Below are 25,814 nucleotides of genomic sequence, written 5' to 3'. Positions count from 1 at the left end.
GGGTTTTTTTTTTTTATTATATCTTATCAGAGGAAGGCAGATGTCAGTCTTCCGAAGGTACAAGCCAGGGACGTCGGAAGTCCAAAATGATCAGAGAGTCTATGGGGCTCAGATCCAGCAGGGAAGACTGGCTCAACAAAACAGATTTCAACAATGTACACACACAAAAATGCCATACAAGAAGTAAAAGACAGTCATCCTGTGTGACGCAGTCTCCTCTGAGTATTACAGAGTTCAGAGGGGTAGAAAACTGCCTGAGGGGAGAAGATGCACCTCTGTCACAGAGAAAGAATTTGGGGAAAAGAAAGGAAAGAAAGAAAAAACAGAAGGTCCGAAAGGGACTTAGATTGCTTAAAAGGTGCACAGCAGCCAGGTTTGGTCACACACATTTTTAATCCCAGCGCTCAGGAGACAGACGCAAGAGGACCTCTGTGAGATGGAGGCCAGCCTAGTCTACATATCAAGTTCCAGGTCAGCTGGAGCTTCAGAGGAGACCCTGCCTCAAACTGGACTGGAAAGATGGCTCAGTGATTAAGCACTGGTTGCTCTTACAGAGGACTGAGCCAGTTCCTAGCCACACATGGTAACTAACAACAGAGAGGACCTGACCCTCTCTTCTGGCCTCCATGAACATTGCACACACATGGTGCACTTACATACATGCAGGCAAAATACTTATACACGTAAAATAAAAAATAAATCAAAAAATTTTGTTAATGAGGCAAACTGGATTTGAGCTTGGTGTATTTGTTTGCTTGGCCTTAGAGCATGATTTTCTCTATTCACTGAATCTGCACATGTTCCCTGTGTGAAGGCAACATAGACTCTGTCAAGACAAGCCAGTACCACAGCGGGGATGACCACGTCAGAGCGGGGAGGGCGGAGATCTGAGATCTAGTATCATGAGAAAGAAATAGGTGTCAGTGGGTCAAGAGGAAAGAGAATTAGACACAGGAAGTGCATAGAGAACTGAAGAGGGGAAAGGACGTGCTGGTCAAAGAAGAGAGAGCTCAGGAACTGAAGGACAGAACGGGCACAGAGGGACCCAGAGTAAAAAGAGGAGAAAAATCTGTTAACAGAAGCAAGTTCACTATAATCATCATGCGTTCTAGAGAAAAGGAGAGAGATATAAGAAGAAAGGCAGAGGGCCAGAGAGATGGCTCAGAGGGTTAAGGTGCTTGCTGCCAAGACTGATGACCTGAGTTCAAGCCCCAGGACTCACATAATGGGAAGAGAGAACTGACATGGGCAAGTTGTCCTCTAATCACACACACACACACACACACACACACACACACAGAGGCATGTACACACACACGCACACACGCACACACACTAAAAATTATTTTTAAAAGAGCATCTCTCTTAGATCATATGGAAGAAAGAGGGAAAAAAAATACTAGCCTGAGACATGAGCAAAAAGAAATCACAGAAAGACCGTGAACAAACGGGCATGCTGCAGCAGCTGTGTGTCCTTCCCGTCCAGGCAGCACCTTTCCCCACCTCAATCAACACAGCTTTCAGAAAGTACCTATGGTTTCCAAATTCCCTCAAAAGCCAAGGAGACAAAGGACCATGGGGGTGTACGGTAACATCCTGCTATTCTGAGCAGGATATCAGGGGCTTTTTGATAAACCTGGCATGCGTGCTTAAGGAATTGGAAGAAAACAACACACACACACACACACACACACACACAAAGTTGGAAATTTAATCCTCACAGTCTCCAACTGGAGCTCAAGAGCCAATCTGCTCTTAATCATGCAGACCAACAAAACTTTGTTCACTAGGAACAAAATAGGTTTCTGAACTCTCCATAGTGTGGGCCAGCAAGATGGCTCAACAGGTGCTTGCAGCCAAGCATGATGATGACCTAGAGTTTGATCCCTGGAACCCACAGGGTAGGAGAGAACAGACTCCAGCAAGTTGTCCTCTGACCTCCATACACACATATACACACTTGCAAACACACAATAAATAAATAAATGTTTAAAAAATTAAGAACTTTGTTAAACTCTCCAGAGTGAGTATATCACTCCTTGACACCAGGATCCAACCTTTACATCGAAACACAAAAACACAAATCAAGAGTGTTCTGAGCCACTGGGTGAATCTTCTAGAATGCATAACCAAGGCTCTACACACAGATGAAAACATTAGTAAACATGATTTTTTTTGCATTCCAAAGGACCCTAGATAGGAAACTGACCAGCCCAGCTCATAAATTTTGGAGTTTTTGTTGTTTTGGTTTGGTTTGGTTTGGTTTTGAGACAGGGTCTCCCTGTAGCCCCAGCTGACCTAGAACTTGCTACACAGACCATGCTGGCCTTGAACTCACAGAAATCCGCCTGCTTCTGACTCAGAGTGCTGGGATCAAAGGTGTGTGCCACCACACCCAGCTCCAATTCACAGTTTTTAAAATACTTTATTTATATGTTTATTTTATGTGTGTGAATGTTTTGCTTGTATATATGTGAGTGCACCCATGTGTGCAATGCCCACGGAGGCTAGGAGAGGGCATTGGAACTGGAGTTTAGGATAGGTGCTAGCTGCTGTATGGGTGCTGGGAACCAAACCTGGGTCCTCTGCAGGAACAGCTAGTATTCTTAACAACACAGCCATCTCTCTAGCCCTCCCAATTCACAAGGGTTAAACTTGTCATGAGCAACCACTTACAGCCAACAGTTTGCCATAGTTCTGTTCCATGGAACACTCTGGAACATGGAATTACCCAATATGGGGTTAGTTTCCTCTAAGTGTCTGTGCACAATTAGTCATTCATTCATTCATTCATTCATTCATTCATTCATTTTGGAGCTAAGGTATCCTGGAGCCCAGGCTGGCCTTAAACTCACTAGTAGCCAACGGTGACCTTGAACTTTCAATCCTTCTGCCTCTACTTCCTGAGTACTGGGAGGACAGGAGTGCGCCACTATGCCTGGCTTATTCAATGCTGGGGGGGGGGTTGTACCCAGGATTTTGTACATGCTAGGTAAACACACTACCAACTGAGCCACAGCCTCAGCCCACCGTCAGCTTTGTTATCACACATATTCCATCAACATATTTCCCTCCTGCCTTAAGATTAAATCACCTCCCTCACAATCCCCTTTCTAGTTTCATGACCTACAGACACACATATATAAATACACACACAATCATTTACATCTCGGTTCCAGGAGGTATTTGTCTGCGTCTGGCTTATTTCCCTTAACATCTCCAGTGCCATCCATTTTCCTGTAAATGACATGACTTCATTTTTCTTCACAGCTGCATAATATTCCTTTGTGTATATGGACCACATTTTCTTTATCCACTGATCTGTCAACGGGCATCTGGGCTGGTTCTATCTCTTGGCTATTCTGAATCATACAGCAATAAACACATGAGAATGTACCTCTGAGCACACCCATTTTCAATATGAGATGCAGCCTTCTTGCCTTAAGGACAAAAGACATACTTCTGAAGTATGTGGGGTCGTTTTAGGCAGCCAAATCACCAACAAAAATGAAAAAACAGGGGGCTAGAGGATACATGGTGGTGAAGGGCACTGGCTGCTCCTGCAGAAGACCTGGGTTTGGTTCCCAGCACCCACGTAACAGCTAACAACCATCTGTAACTCCAGTTCTAGGGGATCCAATGCCCTCTTCTGGCCTCCACGGGCATTGCATGCATGTAGTGCACTAACATACATGCAGACAAAACATTCATACACATAAAATAAAAATAAATAACTTTTTAAAAAGAACAACTTGATAACAAAAAGAAGGCTGTGATTAGGTGCTTTAATCCCAGCACTTGGGAGGCTGAAGCTGGTGGATCTCTGCGAGTTTGTGGCCAGCCTGGTCTACATAGCAAGATCCTTGACTCAAAAAAACAAGAAACATGTGCACAAAACAGCCAGTTTTACTCTGTGGTAATTCTAACAATAAATATTTTTCTAAGGTTTAAAAAGATACACACTAGGGCTGGGGATATGGCTCAACCGGTAATGTTTGCCTAGTGCATATAAAGCTCTGGGTGCCATCCCAGAACCACACAAACCAGGCTTGGTGACACAGACCTGTCATCCCGGCACTTAGGAGGTGGAAGCATGATCAGGAGTTCCAGGTCATCTTCAGCTACATAGAGAGTTCAAGGTCAGCCTGGGCTACTAGAGGCTCAGTCAAAAGAAAGAAAGAAAGAAAGAAAGAAAGAAAGAAAGAAAGAAAGAAAGAAAGGAGCAGCCCTCTCTTAACAGTCACTGAATCAAACTATGATCAATACAAAATTACCAGCCTCATCAAAGTATCTACATGAAGCTGGGCATGGTGGTGCATACTTTTAATGCTAGCACACAGGAGGCGGAGGCAGGTAGATCTTTGGGAGTTCAAGGCCAGCCTGGTCTACACAGTGAGTTTCAGGCCAGCTGGGGTTACAGGGAGACCATGGCTCAAAAAACAGACAAAAAGAAAGGAAGGGGGGGAGGGAGGGAGGGAGGGAAAAGAAGTGAAGCACAGGAGGCTGGGGCTGTAATGCAGCAACACTGCATTTGTCTACCACGTTCAAGGTTCGGGATTTAATCCCTAGCACCTCAAAAATAATATGTAATCCAGACCAGGGCACAGAAAACTCTTGTGGTGAAAGACCGAAGTGTAAATAGCTCTCTCTTGTCACTACTAAACTCCTTACCATTAGGACACATAAGGAGCCTAGGAAGAGGGGTACACAAAGGAGTGCGGCCCTGTGCCAATAAAGATTTATTTACAAAAACAAGTGCCACAGTTTGTTGTTCCTCTTTGTAGAGAAAGGAGTTGGAATGACACAGAAGGGTGGGAGGCAGGTGAAAAACACACAAACGTACAGGAGCATGTACACACGCACGCACTCACACATGGAAAGCAACTTTTCCCCTGTGGAGGGGGAGAACACAACATAATAGGGAAAGCCACGCACAAGTAAAATATACTTTTTCATCTCCCATGGGAGTTTCAAACCCAGAGGGGTCATGGAGGCCAGGCTGCAGGGGATAGGATGGGGAGGTGCAGGTTAATCTGAAGACACAAGCCAGACCCTGTGGGCTGCGTTGTGTCCAACAGACAAGATACAGCAGGAGTGGACAAGTCAGGGCCTTGGGGAGGACAGCAGGATTGGAGGCAAAAGTCATTAATACATCTCTCAACTCTTAGCAAAGAAGCTTCTTTACACAGCAGATGCTGGTTAACACAGAGAACCACAACTGGCCAATGCGTGGAGAATAAGACGCTACAAACTGCTTATCCTGGAAGCTGATGCCTGTATCAAACTTCTGCTTCCCAAACCTCAGAGACCATTGCAGAAGAGGGGGTGGAGAGACGGTACTAGCCAGGGGTGGTGGATGAGCACAAGAAAACAGAGCTTTCCAAACAACTGAGAAGTTACTCATTATGAACTCTTAGCAATGGTGACAGTGTGCACAAGTCCCATGTAAGCTCAGCCCAGACAAAATCCCAGCACAGACGTGGGGAAATGGGTAAGCAACTGCAGCCCTAGCTATTGGCAACTGATGGCAACTGGGAAGAGGAGAGCCAGTCTTGTTTAAGGGTGAGACTCTTCGCCGGTTAACCAGGCTCTGGTGGACGGACCCACACTGAAGGACATTTGGGGACACAAATTAGACTCTATAGGCCTTTACATAGAGATATAAATATAGATAATATATGATAAAGTACATGAAATGCGGCAAGAGGGAGAAGGCTTCTAAATATGATTAAAATATATTGTATGGAATTCTCAAAAAATTCCATTTTAAAAAAGTGAATAATGGATTCAGGGTATATTGAATGTTTATAGGCGAAAGAGACAAGAGCTCAAAGGTGATGGAAGATTCCAGAACAAGGAGAGGAGGAAAAGCAAGCATTCTATAGTGTCAAGTGTCTCAGATGAACAACTGGCAACGATTAGAGCTATTTTTCAATGTCACATTCTCTGCGAATTAGAGGCCAGCCTGGTCTACCTAGTGAGTTCCATGCCAGGGCCACATCCCACCCCCCCCAAAAAAAGGTGCTTGCCACCACATCTGACAAACTGAGCTCAATCCCTGGGACTCACATGGAGGAAGGAGAGACTCCATCGCCTTCTGATACTTGTTCTGACCTGACCTCCACAAGCACATTTTGGCATGTGCATGCACACACACACACCAGCAAGCACACATTCACACAAAATAAATAAAAATGTACAGCTGAAGAGATGGCTCAACAGTTAAGAGCACTGGCTGCTCTTCTAGAGGACTTGGGTTTAGTTCCCAGCACCCACATGGGGTGGCTCACAACCAGCTGTAACTCCAGTTCCAGAGGAGCCAATGCCCTCTTCTGGCCTCCACCAGCATTGCTCTCACATGGTGCACCTACATAAACTCAAACCCACACACATACACATAAAATAAACCTTAAAAAATTAAAAAGTCAGGGCTGGAGAGATGGCTCAGCGGTTAAGAACACTGGTTGTTCTTGCAGAAGACCCAGGTTCGAATCCTAGCACCCACGTGGCAGCTAACAACTGTCTGTAACTCCAGTTCCAGGGGAGCCAATGCCCTCTTCTGACCTCCACCAGCATTGCTCTCACATGGTGCACCTACATAAACTCAAACCCACACACATACACATAAAATAAAAATAATAAATAAAAATATTTTTACAGTAGCACTTTTTTTTTTTCATTTTTTTTCTCATTGCAGCTGGTTTGTTTGTTAGTTTGTTTGTTTGAAGCAGGGTCTCCCTGTAGCCCCAGCTGTCCTGGAACTCACTGTGTAGACCAGGCTGGCCTTGAACTCACAAAGATCCGCCTGCCTCTGCCTCCCAAGTGCTGGGACTACAGGCATGCACCACCACGCCCGGCAAATAAAAATATTTTTAAAGTCAAAATTTAATAAACATGACATGAAGAATGACTGAGGAAGACACCTGATACTGACATCTGGCCTCCATGTGTATGTACACACATGCACACATGAACTCACACACACATACACACACACACACACCATATACACAATAATTTTCATCTCAAAAATAAGGAAACAGGGCTGGAGAAATGGTGCAGCAGTTAAGAGTGTGTGCAGCTCTTTCAGAGGACCTTAGTGTTGTTGCCAGCACCAATATTAGGAAGTTTATAACCACTTGTAACTCCAGCTCCAGGAGATCCAACGCCCTCTTCTGACCTTGGAGAGCAACCACATACACACTAACAAAATTAAAATAGGGGCTTGAGCAATGGCTCAGCAGTTAAGAGCACTGGCTTTTCTTACAGAACACCTGGGTTCAGTTCCCAACACCCAAATGGCAGCTGACAACTGTCTGTAACTCCAGTTCCAGGGGATCCAATATCCTCTTCTGGCTTCCATGGGCATTGCTGGATATAGGTGCACTTACATACATGCACACAAAATACTCCTACACATAAAATACACATTTTTATATATGTTTTGTTGTGTTTATGTGTATGCATATATTGCCTGCATGTAGGTAAGTGCACCCGTGTCATGCATTGCCTGCAGAGGTCAGAAGAGGCTGTCAGATCCCCTGGAACTGGAGTTGTGGACAGTTGTTAGCTGCTGTGTGGATGCTGGAATTCGAATCTGGGTTTTCTGCAAGAATAGTCAGTGTTCTTAACCACTGAGCCATCTCTCCAGCCCCAATACAAACAATTTTTTTTAAGTCCAGACACATATTAACAATTAACAAAAGTACAAGGAATAGAAATTCGAGGAGCCACACCCTCCTGCCACGTGCAGAGGGACACACAAAGGCTGCCATAGGTGTACCAATTCATCTTGGATTTTCTGGATAACCCAATCCATGGGCTGGGGAGATGACTCAGTGGATAAAAGAGCTTGCTGCACAAGCATGAGAACCAAAGTTCGGAGCCCCAGGACCCAAGTAACCCCAGCAATGAAGGAGGTAGACAGAGGAATCCTGGAGGCTTGCCGGCTCCAAGTCCAGCCAAAACAGCCAACTCCAGGTTCAGTGCAAGACCCTGTTTCAAAACATAAAGTCAAGAGCCATAGAGGCAGACACTTGGTATCAACTTCTGGCCACCGCAAGCACAGCTTGGGCACACGTGTGCACACTCATTCACACAAAAAACCCAAACCGGCTGTCACTCTTCACTGAGCACCTTCTGTATACCAGATCCTCAAGGCCTTTAAAGACATTGCAGGCCTGGCAGTCATTCTGCAAGTCCACTTCCCATCACTCCTGGGAGCCTGGACCCCTCCTATGCCTTCCATCAGCAAAATTAGGACCTTCAACCCCTTCCCACCCTGACCCCTTCCTCACTGTAGTTAATTTCCTTTTTCGGAGAAATCTGAAGACATAACTCAGTAAACAGCTTTTTGTTTAGCTGGTTTTGAAAGAGCGTCTAATGTAGCTCAGGCTGGCGTCAAACTCACTATGTAGCTAAGGTTGGTCTCCCAAGTGCTGTGATAGCAAGCCTGGACCACCACACCAGGTTTCACCAGACATTTTGAAAACCGGTGGCCTCTTCACACCTCACAGTGAGAAATTCAAACTAGATTCTTTTCATTAATTTTTCTGTTAATCCCACAATAGAAAAGGACAGAGATGAGGGGCAGGGGACAGGAATGAATGGCCCCATTAGACATAACCAGACATGGAGCTGTACCAGTCACCCCTTGGAACCATATATCCTAAACATGCCTCTGATTATCCCACTCTGAAATGGGTCTGCGATAGTATCAGCCTCCAGGAGTCACTAAGAAGTTTTGGAGAAATAAGCCACACAGCACAGAGATTATAATCATTCTAATTATAATAATCTTTAAAAGGCCACTACTGTTACTATGATTGCTGCTGGTGTAGACTGTGCCTGAAAACATCTAGAAACAGAGCACTGTAAACATAACCAGCCATCAGCTTACCTACAAAGGGTCTCTATCTTTCAGCACCATGAGAAGTTTCACTGCCAGTGGAAAACCAACCACCCAAGCTTTGGTTTCAAACCATTTAGGCGCTAGGCTGCCTGAACCTGTCCAGACCCAGTGACCCTACTTCCTTAAGGGACCCCGGTGAGGATTAAAGAGCAAGAAGGGGGTGGGGAGCAGACATGATTTGGAGGCGTGCAGGCGAGGGCACCTGGCAACTGGGCGGGCACTGGGGCAAGGTTCCTCAGACCCAAGCCTGCCACACACGGGGTACAGAGCCACCAGCCCAGCGGGCAAAGGCCAAGGTCAGCTGGCTTCACGAGGGGCCAAAGCCACCTGAGGCCACCGTTCCCCCCAATCTTTAGGGAGGAGGTTGTTCATTCATAAGCTACAGCGGTGAGAGGGCTATCCCGACCCTCGGTCCTTACTTAGGGAGGGGATTCTAGGTTGGCTAGGACGGAGAGAGGGGTGTCCCTAACCCTCAGTTCTTAGGGAGGGGGACTCTAGGCTAGCTGGAGCGGTGGCGGGGGTAGGGGGGGGAGGTCCCCAAGCTTCAGTCTTTAGATAGGGTACTGTAGGTTGGCTGGAGCGGTGGGAGGGGTGCCCCCGACCTTCAGTCCTTACCAGCCCTTGGCTGGGGATTCTAGGCTGGTTGGGGCCCTTGGCTGGGGATTCTAATGGCTGGTTGGGGCTGTGGGCGGGCTATCATCCAACCGCAGTTCTTTAGATAGAGGGCTCTAGATTGGCTGGGGTGGTGGGTGGGGTGTCCCCGACCCTCAGTCCTTAGGGAGAGGGCGCTAGGTTGGCTGGGGCGGTGGGAGGGGTATCCCCCAAACACTGCGGTCGCCCCTCAGTCCATACTCACCCTCTCCAGGATACAGGTGGCCGGCTGCACCCACCAGCAACGCGGCCACCGCCACCAGCAGCGGTGCGGCCGTGGCCCCCCGCCTTGCCCCAGCGCCCATGGCTGCGGGAGCGCGGGGTCCAGAGAGATCAGAGCGCGCCACGCGGGCCGTCGGGGGACATGCTCCGAGAGGAGCTCGTCGGAGAGGCGCTGGGGGCCGCGCGTCCTTCTCTGCCCCGCGGGTGGCTACCCGGCCACAGCTCTCCAAACGAGAGGGCCTGGGGAACAGTCCCGGGAAGGGCGCAAAGGCTGCAACCCACAGAGAGGCGCGGCCCGGGGACGGTGGCCCCTGGTCACCCAGGCCCGGTCCGGTCCCCACGATCTCAGGGTCCAGAGCTTCAAACCGCGGTGCGTCTCCCTACCCAGGCTCCTGCTCCTCCGTGGGATGCAGTTCTGGGTGGATCGCGATCTGTGGATTCTGAGACCGAGAGACGCGGACGCGGGCGGCCACCTGAGCTGGTGGCGGCGCGGGCGGCAGGAGCGAGGGTTCGGCTCGGCCCGTAAACAACGCGGCCCGTCAGCTGGGGCCCCGCAGGCAGCTGGAAAAGGTGGCGCGGATTGCGGCAGGGAAGGGACTGTGTGCCCAGGAGAGGCCCGGGGAAGGGGACGGACTAGAGGAACCCAGGGAGGCGTGGCCAGACTCTGTACCGCCACGCCCACCCGCCTCCTGGTGCACCGCCCTCTGAGCTGGAGGCCTGCGGCGCACCCCAGACCCCCCCACACCCCAACCCCCCCACACCCCAACCCCCCCGACTCCAAACTGCACCGAGATTCCAACTCAAAAACCTAGGAGCGCCCCAGATCCCAACGTGATCCAAATCCCGTAAATAGCCCTAAGGGCCCCAGATCTCCAACTGAAGCAAACACCCCCCCCAAATAGTCCCGAAGTTCCAATTTAAAACCCCGGGACTCTCCCGATTCCCGCCTGACCCCCAAGTAGCTCTGAAGTTCCAATGTCAGAATTTGGGGGCACCTCAGATTCCCGTCTGGCAGGAACAGTCCTGCCCCAGACAACCCGAGACAACAGACTCAGAGCCCGTGGGTATCTCAGATCCCTGCCTAACCCTAACACCCCCAAACACCGACTTGGGTCTCAAAACTAGAGTCGTTCGAGTTGTGCTAGGTCTTGACTTTCTTGAATTGTTTGGTTATTTTGTTTGCTGTGAGGAATTTAATTCTTTATTGATATCTTTATTCTTTTTTTTTTTTGAGACAGGTTTCCCAGTAGCCCCAGCTGGCCTGGAATTCACTATGTAGACTGGGGGTGGGGAGGGTGTTTGTTTTGTTTCCAAGCCATGCTTCCCCCACTTCACCCTGGTCCGGACCCCGCTAGGAACTAAGCCTGCCCCCCGCCCCCACCCAGGTTCCTCCCTCCTAAGTGAGCAGCATGGCCCACTCCAGTCTCCTAGGAACAGCCACGTGTCCACAGCCCCCTCGCTCTCTGTGTTCCATGGTCTGCGCCCTCGTTGCAGTCTTTGATTCCAGCGGAAATCAATAAAGAAATGGCTCCTAGGAGAACATTCCAAGACTTCTTAGAAAACGTTAGGCACTTCAGACCCGATGTAAGTGAACAAGTTCTATTTTCAATTCCTTCCTTCCTTTCTTTCTTTTTGAACCGTTTTATGTTTTAAATTTTATTTATTTATTTTTATTTTCTTATGTGTATGTGTGTTTTACCTGCAGGTGTCACCCATGCAAGCAATGCCTGCGGAGGGCATTCTTAGAAGGGGGTGTCAGGTGGTGCTGGGAACCAAACCCAGATCCTCTACAAGAGCAGCCAGTGCTCTTAAAGGCTGTGCTATCTCTCCAGACCTGAACCTTTGTGTGTGTGTGTGTGTGTGTGTGTGTGTGTGTGTGTGTGTGTGTGTGTGTGTGTTTTGCCTACATGTATGTAAACATATCATCTAGCTATGTAACATATATGTAACATACCTTCATGTACCTGTGAAGGCCGGAAGAAGGCATCAGATTCCCTTGGAGTTATGGGTGCTGGGAACTGATCTTGAGTCCTTGTAAGAGCAACCAGTGCTCTTAACCACTGAGCATCTCTCCAGCCCCACAGGTTCTATTTTCAGCACAAATACCTGTAAGTAGGTGTGTGAAAAATAGAGTCTAAGAAGTTCAATCACCAGTAAGAAATGGCTCTGTGCAACCCCACCTTACTAAAAAGTTGTCCATACATTCTGAAAGACAAAACCCAAAAGAAATTCAGTTCCTCAACCCTTGACTTCCAGCATGGTCTGATAGTAGTGACTGAACTTATCTGTGGCTGCCTTCTCGTATAAAGGATTTTACAGTATCTGTGTATTAGGAACTTGGAGGAAATAAAACATTCCAGAAAGCCCCAGATAGAGCAATAGACACAAGGCATTCATTCTTCCTCCAGTTAAACGAAGAGTTGAACCCAGGCAGGGCATGGTGGCCCACTCAGGAGGCAGAGGCAGGGAAATCTCTACCAGCTGAGGGCCAGCCTGATCTACATAGTGAGTTCTAGGCCAGCTAGTGTTACAGAGTGAGACTTTGTCTAAAAGAAAAAGAAGACAAAGGAAGAAAAATACAGGGGCAGAAGAGATGGCTCAGTGGTTAAGATCACTGGCTGTTCTTGCAGAAGACCCAAGTTCAAATCCCAGTACCCACCTGGCAGCTAACAACACACCATAATTCCAGTTCCAGGGGGTCTGACACCATCTTTTGTCCTCTGTGGGCACTGCACAACATGGGTGCACTTACATATAAGCAGACATAATACTCACACACACAAAATAAAAATAAATTTTAAAACTTTTTTAATGTTGAAGCCAGGCTTGGTGGTATAGTCCTGCCCATTATCCCAGCACTCAGAAGGCTGAGGCTGGAGGATCCTCTTTTGGGGGGCCAGATTGGTTCCAAGCCAACGTGGGCTCCAGGGTAGATGCTGTCTGAAAAAACAAAACAGAAGTGTAGGCAGGATGGCTCAGCAAGTAGAGGTTCCTGCTACCAAACCTGACACCCTGAGTTCCTGGAGACAGAGGCAGGTAGATAGATCTCTGTGAGAGAGAGAGATCAGCCTGGTTGACATAGCAAGTTATAGGCCAGTGGGGCTACAGAGAGACCCTGTCTCAAAAAACTAAAAATAAAAGAAGGGGGCACCTGGAGAGATGGCTCAGCACTTAAGAGAACTGGCTGCTCTTGTAGAGGACTGGGTTCAGTTCCCAGCACCCACACGGCAGCTAACACCTATAACTCCAGTTCCAGGGGGATCTGATGCCCTCTTCTGGCCTGAATGGGCATTGTACAACACAGGTGCACATGCATTCATGCAGGTGAAACACTCATGCACATAAACTAAATAAATAATTTTTAACTTTAAAAAATAAAAAAAAGTTAATAGAGATTGCTCAGTGGATAAACGTGCTTGCAGAAGTTTGACCCCCTGAGACTCACTTAATGGGAGGAAAGAACTGACTCTTGAAACTTGTCCTCTGACCTCTACACCCACACACTGGCATGTGGGTGAGTGCACAATGCATGTACGTGTGTGCACGCACATACACAGTGAATAAATATATATAAAAGTAAATATAAAGATAAGTAAGGCAAAGAGCAATAGAGAAAGACACCCAACATCAGCCTTTGACCTCCACATGCATGCACACACAGACACTCAGACACACAGATGCAGACACACACACACACACACACACACACACACACAATGGCATGTACGAGTCCACTGGTACAAGCATACATACACAATAAGTAAATAAATACATTTAAAATTTTCTTTTTATTTTAAGTGATAACCTACGCAGATGACTCTGTGGTAGAACACTTGCCCAGCACACAAGTCTGTAGGCACCTAAACCTTGCAGGGAGCTGGACCCACAGTTCTTGCATCCTGACTCCTTGCCCCTGACCTTGCTCCTGCCTGTCACTCTTTCTCCTGATTCAATGAGCTTCTCCCACACACGCTCCTGAGCCCTTACTTTCCGTCTCCAGTCCTTTCCATCTCGTGCTTACCTCTCCCTGAATTTCTTTTTTTTTAATTTATTTTTATTTTATATGTCTGAGTGTTTTGTCTGCATGTGTGTAAGGGCATCTGGGTCATGCAATGCCTGTGGAAGGCAGAAGAGAGTGAGGGCAGCAGATCCCCTGCAGCTGGAGTTAGTGGGTGGTTGTCAGCCACCATGTGGGTGTTGGGAACCAAACCCAGGTCCTCTGGAAGAGTAGCAGTGCTCTTAACCGCAGATCCATCTCACCAGCCCCTGGATTTGTTTATTACTCTGCTTGTTATCTCTTGTTTTTAATCTTTTTTATTTATTTATTTTCATTTGATGTGTGTGAGCATTATGCCTGGATGTGTGTAAATGCCCCCATCTCATGCAGTGCCCACAGAAAACAGAAGAGGGCATCAGATCCCCTGGAACTGGAGTTATGGATGGTTGTAAGTTGCCATGTGGGTGCTAGGATTTGAACCTGAGTCTTCTGCAAGAGCAGTCAGTGCTCTTAACTACTGAGCCATCTCTCCAGGCCCAACTTTACTTGTCATCTCTTACCTGTCTGGTTTGGTCCTTTTGTTTTTTAATGCACAGCACCTGACATGCCTATTGGTTAATATTTGTTTAAAGAATCAACACATTGCTAACATAGGATTCCCAGGATGTAAAATCAGCACAACCTGTTTTCTTGTAGGATTAACAAGGGAGAGGGGGCATGTGTCACGTGTTATGAGTTGAGAGAGGGTGGTCAGTAGGTTGAGATAATCATTTGAAACTGAAATCTAAAGAGAAGGATATCACAGTCAAGAGAGGAGCTTGTGCAAAGGCTCTAAGAGGCACTTGTAACTGAAGCAGGTGTTGTAGCTGCAGAGAGGGAGGAAGAGATCCTGGAGCCATGTGGGGAATGAGAGGGTGCAGACGGTTGGGCATACCATGTGCTCGCTCTCTCTCTCTCTCTCTCTCTCTCTCTCTCTCTCTGTGTGTGTGTGTGTGTGTGTGTTTATTCATATGTGAGTGCAGGAGGTGTGTGCTAATGCCAGTACAAGTGTGTGCGTGTGCATGTGGAGGCCAGAGGTCAGGTGTCTTCCTCAATCACTCTCTGCCATAGTTTTGAAGACAGTCTCTCACTGAACCTGGAGCTCACAGATTTAGATAGACTGACTGGCCAGGGATCCCAGAGCTGTCTCCTACACTTTGGGATGATAGGCCCTCCCCACCACATTCAGCTTTTTACATGGGTGCTGGGGAGCCAAACTCAGGTGTTCATACTTGTGTGGAAGCACTTTACCAATTGAGCCATCGCCCCAACCCCTGGGTTTTGGTTTTGGTTTATTTGTTTAAGACTTATTTATTTTAATTTTTCTTATATGTAAGGGGGTGCCCACAGAAGCCAGAAGAGAGCATTATATCCCCTGGAACTGGAGTTACAGCCAGTTGTTAGCGACTGGGAACCAAGCTCTGCAAGAGCGCAGGTGCCCCTAACTGCTGAGCTATCTTTCTAGCCCTTGGGTTTGTTTTTTTTGTTTTGTTTTCTGTTTTGGTTTTTGGTGTCTTGTTTTTGTTTTGTTTTGTTTGAATTTTTACTGCAGAATCTCAGAGAGTTGACTTAAAGGTCTAGTATAATCAAATTTTCTTTCTAACATTATCTCTCTGTCAACTAGGTGTACTAGGACTTGCCTGAAATCGAACACTCGAGAGGCTAAGGCAGGCAGATGATGAATTCAAGGGTAGCCTGGGCACCATAACAAGACCCTGAGTCAAAAATTAATTAAGGGCTTGGGAAGATGGTTTAGTTAGTAAAGTACTTGCCCCACAAACATGGGGACCTGAGTTTGATCTGCAGAACCCATATAAAATGTCAAGCATGGTGGCATGTACTTATAATCCCAGCACCGTGGAGACCAATCAGGAGGATCCCCAAGGCTCATGGGCTAACCAGCCTACACAAACCAGTGAGGTCCAGGTTCCCCAGAGACAGATCCTGTCTCAAAATAACAAGGTGAGCCAGGCACAGTGATGCACACCTTTAATCCCAGCCCTCAGGAGGCAGAGGCATGTGAATTTCTGTGAGATCCAGACCAGGCTGGTCTACAGAGCGAGCTCCAGGCCAGTCAGGGGTACACAGTGAGACCCTGTCTCAAAAAACAAAAACTGAACAAGATGGATGGCTCCTGAGGAAAGCCACCAAAAGCTGACCTCTGGTCTCCACACACACTCCCACACGCATGTGCACACACATACACTACATGCAAAAATAATTCATTAATTAGTGCAACTAAAATTCCAGGCAGACATCAAATGCTGAAAATGGCCAGCTAAGGGGTTGAGCTAAAGCTCTCTAAAGAAACTGCATGCATATTAAGCATTCATCCTGCAGAGGGCCTAACACTTGGCCGAACAGAACACCATAGTGTCATGGATCAAGGGCCAAACTGGGGGCTGGAGAGCTGGCTCAGCAATTAAGAGCACTGGCTGCTCTTGCAGATGACCTGGGTTCAGTTCCCAGCACCCACATGGCAACTAACAACCGTCCATAACTGCAGTTCCAGGGGATCTGACGCCCTCATCTAGCCTCCTCAGGCAGTGCACACACAAGTGCACTTACATGCATGTAAGCAAATACTCATACACATAAATAAAAAAAATTATAAAAAATAATTTAAAGAGTCAAACTATTCTCTTACTGCCTTAGACCTTCAATAACCATCTGCCTTAATTTCTGCATCTGGTCTAAAAGATAAGCTTCTAAGTGTATCTTTAAGTCTAACACACTTCTGATTTCCACACATCTAAACCTTAGAGTACCATATAATATCTCACACTTAGAGTAAAAACCTCCCTTGGTTGTCTGAGCCCAATTACCTGATGTTTCCACCAGTGTGGCTGGTAAATGCAATGACTGATAACTTACTTCCTTTGTGACTATGAAAATTTCTGCTGCAAGGGAGGAACTGGAGAGATGGCTCAGTGGTTAAGAGAACTGACTGCTCTTGGAGAGAACTGGGGTTCAGTTCCAATCACCCACATAGTGGCTTACAACCATTTGTAACTCCAGTTCCAGGGGATCTGATCCCCTCTTCTGGCCTTCATGAACACTGTGTATGCATGGCACACTTACATACATGCAGGCAAAACACTCATATACATAAAATAAAAATAAATAAATAAGGGGCTGGAGAGATGGCTCAGTGGTTAAGAGTACTGGCTGCTTTTGCAGAGGACCTAGATTTGGTTCCCAGGACCCACATGGTGGCAAACAACCATTCATAACTCCAGTTCCAGGGAATCCGACAGCCTCTTCTGGCCTTCATGGCCATTGCATATACAGGGTGCACTTACATAGGCACAATACTCATATACATAAAATAAAAATAGATTTTTTTTAAAAGTTCCAGCTTAGGAGATGGATCAAAGGGTAAAGCTCCTGCCACACGAGCATGAGGACCTGAGTTTGGATCCTCATCACCCACTTAAAACCGAGCGCAATAGCTTGTGTCTATAATCCCAGAACTCTTACAAAATGAGAGGCAGAAGCAGGAGAATCCTTGGAAGCTCACAGGCCAACTGGCCTGGTATATGCTATGCTGAAGAAGGGACTCTATCTCAAATAAGGCTAAAGACAAAGATTGACACCCGAGGTTATCCTCTAACCACATATGATTCATGTCAGTCTCTCTCTCTCTCTCTCTCTCTCTCTCTCTCTCTCTCTCTCTCTCACACACACACACACACACACACACATTTACAAATTCATGTAACTTCTCGCACAATAGAACTTGTCATTCAGAGAAACTTGAATTCTTTCCAGGTAATGGTCACACTTATTTGGTTCATAATAAATTATTTCCCTGCTTACTTTAAAATAAAGTCACTATTTTGAGCTAGGACTGGACTCAGAATGATTGTGTAGCACACAGGAAGCCCTGGGTCTCCAGACCTGTGGTTGTATATACTTGTCCTCCCAGCACTCAGAAGGTGGAGACAGGAGGATCAGAAGTTCAAGGTCATCATCAGCTACATGGTGAGTTTGAGGCCAAACTGGCTACATGAGACTCTGTCTGAAAAAAAAAAAAAAAAAAAAAAAAAAACTACAGGCTAGAGAGATGATGGCTCAGTTATTAAGAGGAAGTGCTGTTCTTTCAGAAGACCGAAGTTCAGTTTCCAGCCCCTTTGCCAGGCAGCTCAAAACAGCCTGTAAATCCACCTCCAGGGGATCAGACCCCTCTGGCCTCTGTGGGCCACTGCACTTACATACCCCCTCACAGACACAGACACACACAGACACACACACACACACACACACACACACACACACACTTAATAAATCTGCCAGGTATGGTGATGGCACATGCCTTTAATCCCAGCACTCAAAGGCAGAGGTAGATGGATCTCTGTGACACTGAAGCCAGCCCAGTCTACATTGCAAGTTCCAGGCCAGCTGGAGCTACAGGGAGTCCATGTTGCAAAAGTAAATAAATAAGTAACATTTTCAATATATTTTATTGAATTTTTGTGTATTTCATATAGTACATCTTAATCCTATTTAGACCCTCCTCCCCTAACTGCACCCCACTAAACCTCCCCACCAGATTTCATGCATTCTGTCATATATGTTCATGCCTATTGAATCAAATTTGTGTCCCCAGATGTCCCTCAGTGTGTGTTCATCCACTGGAGCCTGGTCAGCCTATCTAGTGTCACTCTCTTAAAAATCAACCTTCGCTCACCCAGCAGTGATCAGCTGCTAACAGTTCCTCAGCTAAGGTTGTGGCCTCCTGCCCATTTCACCGGTTCTGCTCTGGGTTTTTGTCTGATTGAATTTGCATGGGTTTTGTGCAAGGTGTACATTTAAATGAGCAAGTTCCCAGAGCCTGGAAAGCTCTGTCTCCTTGTGGTCATCCGCCATTCCTGGCTTCTACAGTCTTTCTGCCCTTTCTTCCTCAATGGTCCCTGAGCCCTGGGTAGGTGAGGTTTAATACAGGAGCCCTATTCAGGGACATGCACTCTGCAGTCTCTTATTCTGTACACTTTGGTCAGTTATGGCCATCTGTGTTAACTGCCCTCTGAGGACTCTTCACTGGTGAGAGTTAAGAGATGCATTATTATTCTCTGAAACCCCTGTTCCACTATGTTCTGTGAGCTTTAGGTGTAGAGGCTGTGTTGTAGATGTGTCACTTAGGGTTGAGCATCTCTCAGGCATATATTCTGTGTTTGATCAGTTGTGGAACTCTGTAATAGTCTGCATCTGTTGCAGAATGAAGCTTCTTTGATGAGTGGTAACAAGTATACTTGTCTAAATATAAGGATTCGTGTTTAGCATAAGTAAGAAATTACATTTGTCTAGGGATGTAACAGATGTAGGATTTTCTCCAGGGACTATGACCTTTCCAGTCATGTGTATTTGGCTATGTTAGCAGTACCACACATGAGTTCCCTCCCATTGTGTGGGCTTTAAGTCCAATTAGAAAGCTGTTGATTACCCCCAAGATAAAAGTGCTACTACTGCACCCATATAGTTTGCTATGCTGGTCATTGTTGTGGTTATTGGGCATTAAAGCTGGGATTAGACCATTAACTGATTTTCTCCCTTAGCAGCATGTATAGATAGTATCCTCTGAAACTATGAAATCTGGTCTTCAGGGAGGAGGCTTTCGGGTCATTTATAGTCCATTGCACCAAGTCCTGTGTCCAAAATATGTCCTGTCTTGGGCAATAAGATCTTACCTTGAAGCTCTGGGAGTAAGTCAAGGGCTGTATCAATAGCCTGTGTTAGTTTGGGATTCTCTTGAACTACCCTGACCAAAAACATGTATGGAGGTTTCGCCAGTCTAGCACTGTGTTTCTTGTTATACAGCCTTCAACTGTACACATGCACTCATGTACAGATTTTGTATGTGTATTTTTCAGCAGATTTTTTGTTGTTGTTGGAGTAATTTTTTAACCTTTAATAACTACATGATTAGAAGAAACATTTCATTACAGCTTTAACATATTCAGTAACCCACTCCAGAGCAAGAGTACATCTCTTTCACAAGTGGGTGCAAGTTTCTAGGGTATGCAAGGAACCTAGGGGATAAGGAGAAAGAAGGAACTCAAGAGACATAGGACTGTAGGAGAAGGGTATTTTTAAGGGAAAATGGGGGAGGAATGGGGGCACCTTAAGTGGGGAAACTATGATGGAGGGGTGAGACTCAGTATAAGCCCTGTAAGACATAAAATTGGATGAGTTTTTAACCTTTAAAAAAGATCTCCATTTCATTTTAGAATATATTGTTCGTTGCAGAAAGACTCATTGTTTTGCTACTAACAGTAGGTTTTTAATGAATACGTTTCCCTCTGGTTTTTCACACCACCTAAGCATTATTGATCTCTTGCTTTCCCTGTCTAACCCCTCCTTCCTAGTTAAATACCTCCATTATCCCTCATTTCCCCCTTGGTAACACCGTCTCCTACTATCCCATCTCTCGGGTTCTTTCTTTCCCTTTACCTCTGTGGTTCCTTTCCATTTTCCTGGCTCCTATGGTTACATCAGGATATATATTCACATATAAGGTTATGGTGCTAAGATCCACAAATTAGATCTGTATTACTTCACTAGTGTAACAGTTTCTAGTTCCATCCATTTTCATGATTTCATCTTTCTTTACTGCTGAACACCATTGTGTATATGTACCACATTTTCATAATCCATTCATCAGTTAAGGGAAATTTAGGTTGTTCGAATTTCTTAGCAACAAACATGGCTGCACAAGTATCTCTGCAGTATGATGGGTCCTTTGGGTATATGCCAAGGAGTGGTATAACTAGATCATATGATAGATTTATTTTCATTTTTTAAAAGAGTTCTCCACACTGCTTTCCACAGTTTGTAATCCCACCGTCAGTGAATGAGTGTTCTTTGCAAGCATCCTAGCCAGCATTTGGTATCATTTGTCCTCTTGACTTTAACCATTTTGACTGGGGTCAGAGGAAATCTTCAAGTGATTTTGATCTGCATTTTCCTAATTGCTAATGATATTTAACACTTTTTAAGGTGTTTCTTAGCCATTCTTAGTTCTTCTGAGAGCTCTGTTCAGATCCATAACCCATCTCTTAATCATGTCATTAGTTTTCTTGATTGTTTGTTTTTTGAGATCTTTGTATATTCTAGATACTAGTCTTCTGTCAGATGTGGCACTGGTAAAGATTTCTCCCACTCTGTGGATTTCTTCTTCACTCCTTTGCTTCTTTTGCTGTACAGAAGCTTTTCAGTTTAATAAGGTCTCATTTGTTCATTGTTGACCTAAATGCCGAGCAACTGATGTGTGGTTTAGAAAGTCTTTTCCTGAACTTACATCTTGTAGGTTACTGACTAGGATTTCCTCTAGCAGTTTCCTAGTTTCAGGTTTTACATTGGGGCCTTTGATCCATTTGGAGTTGACTTTTGTACAGGGCGAAAGATAAGAGTCTAATTTCATTCTTCTACAGGTAGAGATCCAGTTTTGCCAGTGTCAGCGCCATTTGTTGAAGATGCTGTCTTTCCTCCAGTGTGTGTTCTTGGCACCTTTGTCAAATAATCAGGTTGCTATAATTGCATATATTCATGTTTGTGTCTTCTATTTTGTTCCATTGATCTACGTCTGTTTTTGTTCTAGTATCACGCTGTTTTTATGACTACAGTTCTGTACTATAGTTTGAGACCCAGTATGGTAATCCTCCAGCATTGCTCTTTGTACTCAGGATAGCTTTGGATATCTGGGATTGTTTGTGATTCCATATGAATTTTAAGATTTTTTTTCTAATTTTGTTAAGAATGGCATGAGAATTTTGATTGACATTGCATTGAACCTACAAATTGCTTTTGGTGGGCTGGGCATTTATTAATTCTACCAGTCCATGCGTGGGAGGCTCCATCTCCTTGTGTCTTCCTCGATCTCTTTCTTCAAGGATTTCAGTTTTTCACTGTAGAGATCTTTAATGTCTCTGTTTAGGCTTATTCCTAGGTAATTTTTTTAGGTTATTGTAAATGGGAGGGCTTCCATGAACTCTCTCCAGTTGCTTATTTTGGGTATACAGAAAGGATACTGATTTTTGTAAGCTGATTTTGTAACCTGACATTTTGCTGAAAGTGTTGATAATATATCATATTGTCTACAAATAGGGATAGTTTGACCTCTTCTTTTCCAATTAGTACTATTTAATTTCTTTCTCTTGTCTTATTGCTTTAGGAAGAGTTTCAAGCACTATTTTGAAAAGGAGTAGGGATAGTGGACAGCCCTGTCTGGTTCCTGATTTTAATGGGAATGCTTCTAATTTTTCTTCATTTAGAATGATGCTGGCCATGGCTTTGTTGTATATAGCTTTAATTATGTAGAGTCCAATTCCCTCTAGGACTTTTACCATAAATACATGTTGGATTTCATCAAAGCTCTTTTCTGCATCTATTGAGATGACCATGTGATTTTTGTCTTTAAGTTCATTTATATGATTTATTATATATTGGCTTATGTATTTTGAACCAGCCTTGTATTTCTGGAATAAAGCCAACTTGATCATGGTAGATGATCTTTTAGTTATGGGCCTGTATGCAGTTTACGAGTATTTTGTTGAGAATTTTTGCATCTATGTTCATTAAAGACATGGGCCCATAGTTTTCTTTTTTGTTGTGTCTTTACCTGGTTTGGGTATTAGAGTGATGCTGGCATCATAGAAGGAGTTTGGGAGTTCTCCCTCTGTTTCTGCCTGTTTGAATAATTTAAGTAGTATTGATTATAGACCTTCTTTGAAGGTCTAGTAAAATTCTTCTGTGAATCCATCTGGGCCTGGGCTTTTTTCAGTTGGGAGGCTTTGTATTACTATTTCAACTTCCTTATTTGTTATGGGCCTGTTTAAGCTGTTGATCTCTTCTTGGTTTAACTTTGGTGGACCCACTGAATTTAGAAATTCATTTCTTTTAGATTTTTCAAATTTAATAGAGTATAGGTCTTTTTAAAGTGCTCCCTTATAATGTTCTGGATATTTTTGGTGTCTGTTGTGATCTTTCCCTTTTTGTATCTGATTTTGTTGATTTAGATTTGCTCTTTCTTTCTTTTGGTTAGCTGGGCTAAGGAACTATCTTGTTTATCTTTTCAAAGAACCAGTTCTTAGATTCTTTAATTGAGACCATCCTGGTCTACATAGCAAGTTCCAGACCAGCTAGGGATACAGCAAGATCTGTGGTCACGAGCTGTGGCTGCTCTCCTCTGGCTATGGCCACTCTCCTGCTCTCTTAGTTCCTCCCATCAGTCATCCAGTTTGGACCCCAGGTCTGGTGAGGAGACTGTGTCAGTGGAGCCACATTCAGACACAGGAGACCAGGTTCAGTGACACAGCTCTACTTTATTGCAGGAAGGCACAAGCTTATGTAGGGATAGTGGTCCAATCACAGCACAGCAAGTAGGATACCTTATTAGCATAACAGGTTTAGCATCCTATCACAGTACAGCAAGTAGGACACCTTGATTCTAAGGGTGGTGATTAGGGAGTGGCAAGCTCTAGGTATCAGTCTCATGATCTGCCAATGGGAGCAAAATGTCACAAGGCATTCCTTGTGGCTCCAGTAGTCAGGCCATTGCCTCAGGCCTGCTGTAGGGCTGCCAATAAGACTTTCACCCTAGGCTCAAGCCTCAGTCCAGATACATCAAGGCAAAGTAGAATGGCTCAGGGGGTCATTGTATCAAGAGCCCCCTCCCTCAAGATGGTGAGCTTCCTCGAGAGCAGGCTGGGCCAACTCCATGCCAACCAGCGGGAGTCGAGGTTCTTTGCCTCGGCATTGTTGTCCCCTCCTCAAGGGTCACCCAGCATTATGGACTGTGCCTGTCTTAGGTTGTCCTATCTTTTGGGATCTTACCCATTGTTGACTACCAGCCCTCGAAGGGTGAGTCCCTTGGTATGGTCCGGCAGAGGGAGAGGCAGTTTATCAAGCTTTGTCCCATGCAAAAGCCTCTTAAGGGGCTAAGAATTCAATAAAAGCCGATGGAGCAGGGTCATCCCATCTGGGGTAACAATGGGGATTAGGAAGTGGCAAGTTCTAGGCATCAGTCTCACAGTCTGCCAACAGGAGTATATATCGCAAGGCATTTCCTGTGGCTCTAGCAGTTGGGCCATTGTCTCAGGTCCATTGCATGGTTGTTCCATAAGACTTTGCACCTATGCTCAAGCCTAATTTTCATTTCTCTATTATTATAGGTTGGTAAGGGCAAGGAACAGCGGGTCTTTGTTTGCAGAGACATGCCTGGCAAGAGCTGGAAGTAGGGCAACAGCTAACTGAACCAGAGAAATATGAGTCTTAACAAAATTAAGGAGACCCTTGACAATACAGGGTCCAAAAATTAGGAGATACCAGTAATGGCTATAGTCTCTGCTTGTGAAGTGAGATACTCAAGGTCGTCCCAGGTTCTTGGGTGTGCTGCTGGAGCCAGTTGCTTTCGTAGTCTGCAACACCTGGTCGGTCTCTTGGTGGTTGAGAGGTGTGTCGCTTCCTCCAGGGTCAGGGCTGCCATCTCCAGGGTTGGTGGTTGTGGAGGGAGGGTTTTATCGCAGGCAATTTTGATGTTCCGGGCTGGAATCCAAATGGGGGCTGGAACATTATCTGGAAAGACACAAGCATAGCCTCGACCTTGAGTTAACAACAGCTGTCAATAATATGATGGATGTATTTGAGTGTGCCAAAGGAAAGGAAGTGAGTAATGTCCATCTGCCAGATATTGTTAGGGCAGGTGTGAGACCAATGACCCTGTCCTCTACAAGCCCAACATTTGCCTTTTTCCATCTCTGCCTGAGGCTGATGAGCAGCCAGTGCCTCAGCAAGGGCTGCGGCATGGGCCCGAGCAGTCCCTACATCTCAGCAGGCCAGAATCCATTCAGAGACATCCTTGTGTCTAATGGGTCCTATGGCAAGGCGACACTCTGTAGAGCAGCCTTCATATACAAGATCCTTGAGCAAGGCATCGGCAGCTCCCTGATAACTGATCTTTCTATTTATACTTTGTTTGCATCTCTCAACAAAATCAGAGAAAGATTCGCCTTGTTTTTGTATCAATTTGGTTAATTTGATATCACCATGAGTCGGCATACTTCAAAAAGCACGAATCATGCAAAGCCGTACTTGCTCAAAGTAGTAGGGAGGTCGCTGTGCCTAAGCTTGGGGGGTGTCTCAAAACTACTGCGTCCTACTAGAGCATCAATTCCATTTTTTTGGATGTTGGCATTTCTATAGCGCTCTGCCTGTTGTTCACATTCATCTTGGTAAGCAGCTTTCCATAAAAGAAAATCGCCTCCCTTAAGCAGGCACGGGCGATATTCTGCCAATCATAGGGGGTATTGGCCAAATAACTGATTGTATCTAATAACTGAACAATCCAAGGGGCGTGAATGCCATCCTCAACTGCTGCCTTACACAGCTTCCTAAGGTATCACGAGAATATGGATTCCAGACATTGGGGTTCTGCCGTCCCTGATTAACAGTAACTGGGAAGAACCGTGGAAAACCTCCCATTGTATCATAGAAGAGGGGTCTAGGCCGGAGGGGCTTCCAGTCCTCCTCTGGAAGGGAGGGGTAGATGGACTAGGGGGGAACTTCCTTAAAGCTAGTGCAAAATGGCAGAAAGTAGCCATTGCCCTGTAATGGTAGAGAAGACGTTGCCTTAACTTCCTGTTTTTCATCAAAGCCAATAAAAGATGGCAGAGGGTAGCCACTGCCCTGTAATGGCGGGGCAGAGGTGATCTTGACTTCCTGTTTTCCATCAGGGGAGCTCTCAAACCCCAATTCCTCATTTTTTATATCATCATTAACAGTCATAGTTTCATCAGAACAAGAATCCATTAGTTTTGTTTTAACTGGAAATGCCTGGGACACACTGTCCCCAGCGTCCTGTTGTTGTATTTGCTCATCTATCTCCTTTAATAGGAGATTGCCCTGTTCAGGGGCTTTGGGGGGAACTCCCTGAAGGGAGGCCAGAATGGCAGTCACAAAGGGGTAGAACAGCATAGACTGTGGGTGTCCCTCCCTGAC

General features: G+C 45.6%; 1 protein-coding gene and 1 long non-coding RNA gene across 2 annotated transcripts in view; one reads left to right on the top strand and one right to left on the bottom strand.

Annotated features, from left to right (window-relative positions):
• Insr (insulin receptor) overlaps nt 1–10,289 on the bottom strand; it is a 178,729-nt gene extending 168,440 nt beyond the window's left edge. The window contains exon 1 of the mRNA XM_017800993.2: nt 9,768–10,289. Coding sequence (XP_017656482.1) covers nt 9,768–9,867 — 100 coding nt within the window. The 5' untranslated portion in view covers nt 9,868–10,289. The remainder of the gene's footprint in view (nt 1–9,767) is intronic.
• A 338-nt stretch (nt 10,290–10,627) lies between these two features.
• Nucleotides 10,628–25,814, top strand: part of LOC115072306 — a 31,515-nt gene continuing 16,328 nt past the window's right edge. The window contains exons 1-2 of the long non-coding RNA XR_003851349.1: nt 10,628–10,844; nt 11,170–11,368. This is a non-coding gene — a long non-coding RNA (uncharacterized LOC115072306). The remainder of the gene's footprint in view (nt 10,845–11,169; nt 11,369–25,814) is intronic.

The sequence above is a fragment of the Nannospalax galili genome, unplaced genomic scaffold, assembly GCF_000622305.1.
Source record: "Nannospalax galili isolate Female #2095 unplaced genomic scaffold, S.galili_v1.0 scaffold262, whole genome shotgun sequence".
NCBI classification, from domain to species: domain Eukaryota; kingdom Metazoa; phylum Chordata; class Mammalia; order Rodentia; family Spalacidae; genus Nannospalax; species Nannospalax galili.
Note: the sequence above shows the minus strand (reverse complement) of the source record. Positions and strands in the feature narration are given on the sequence as shown.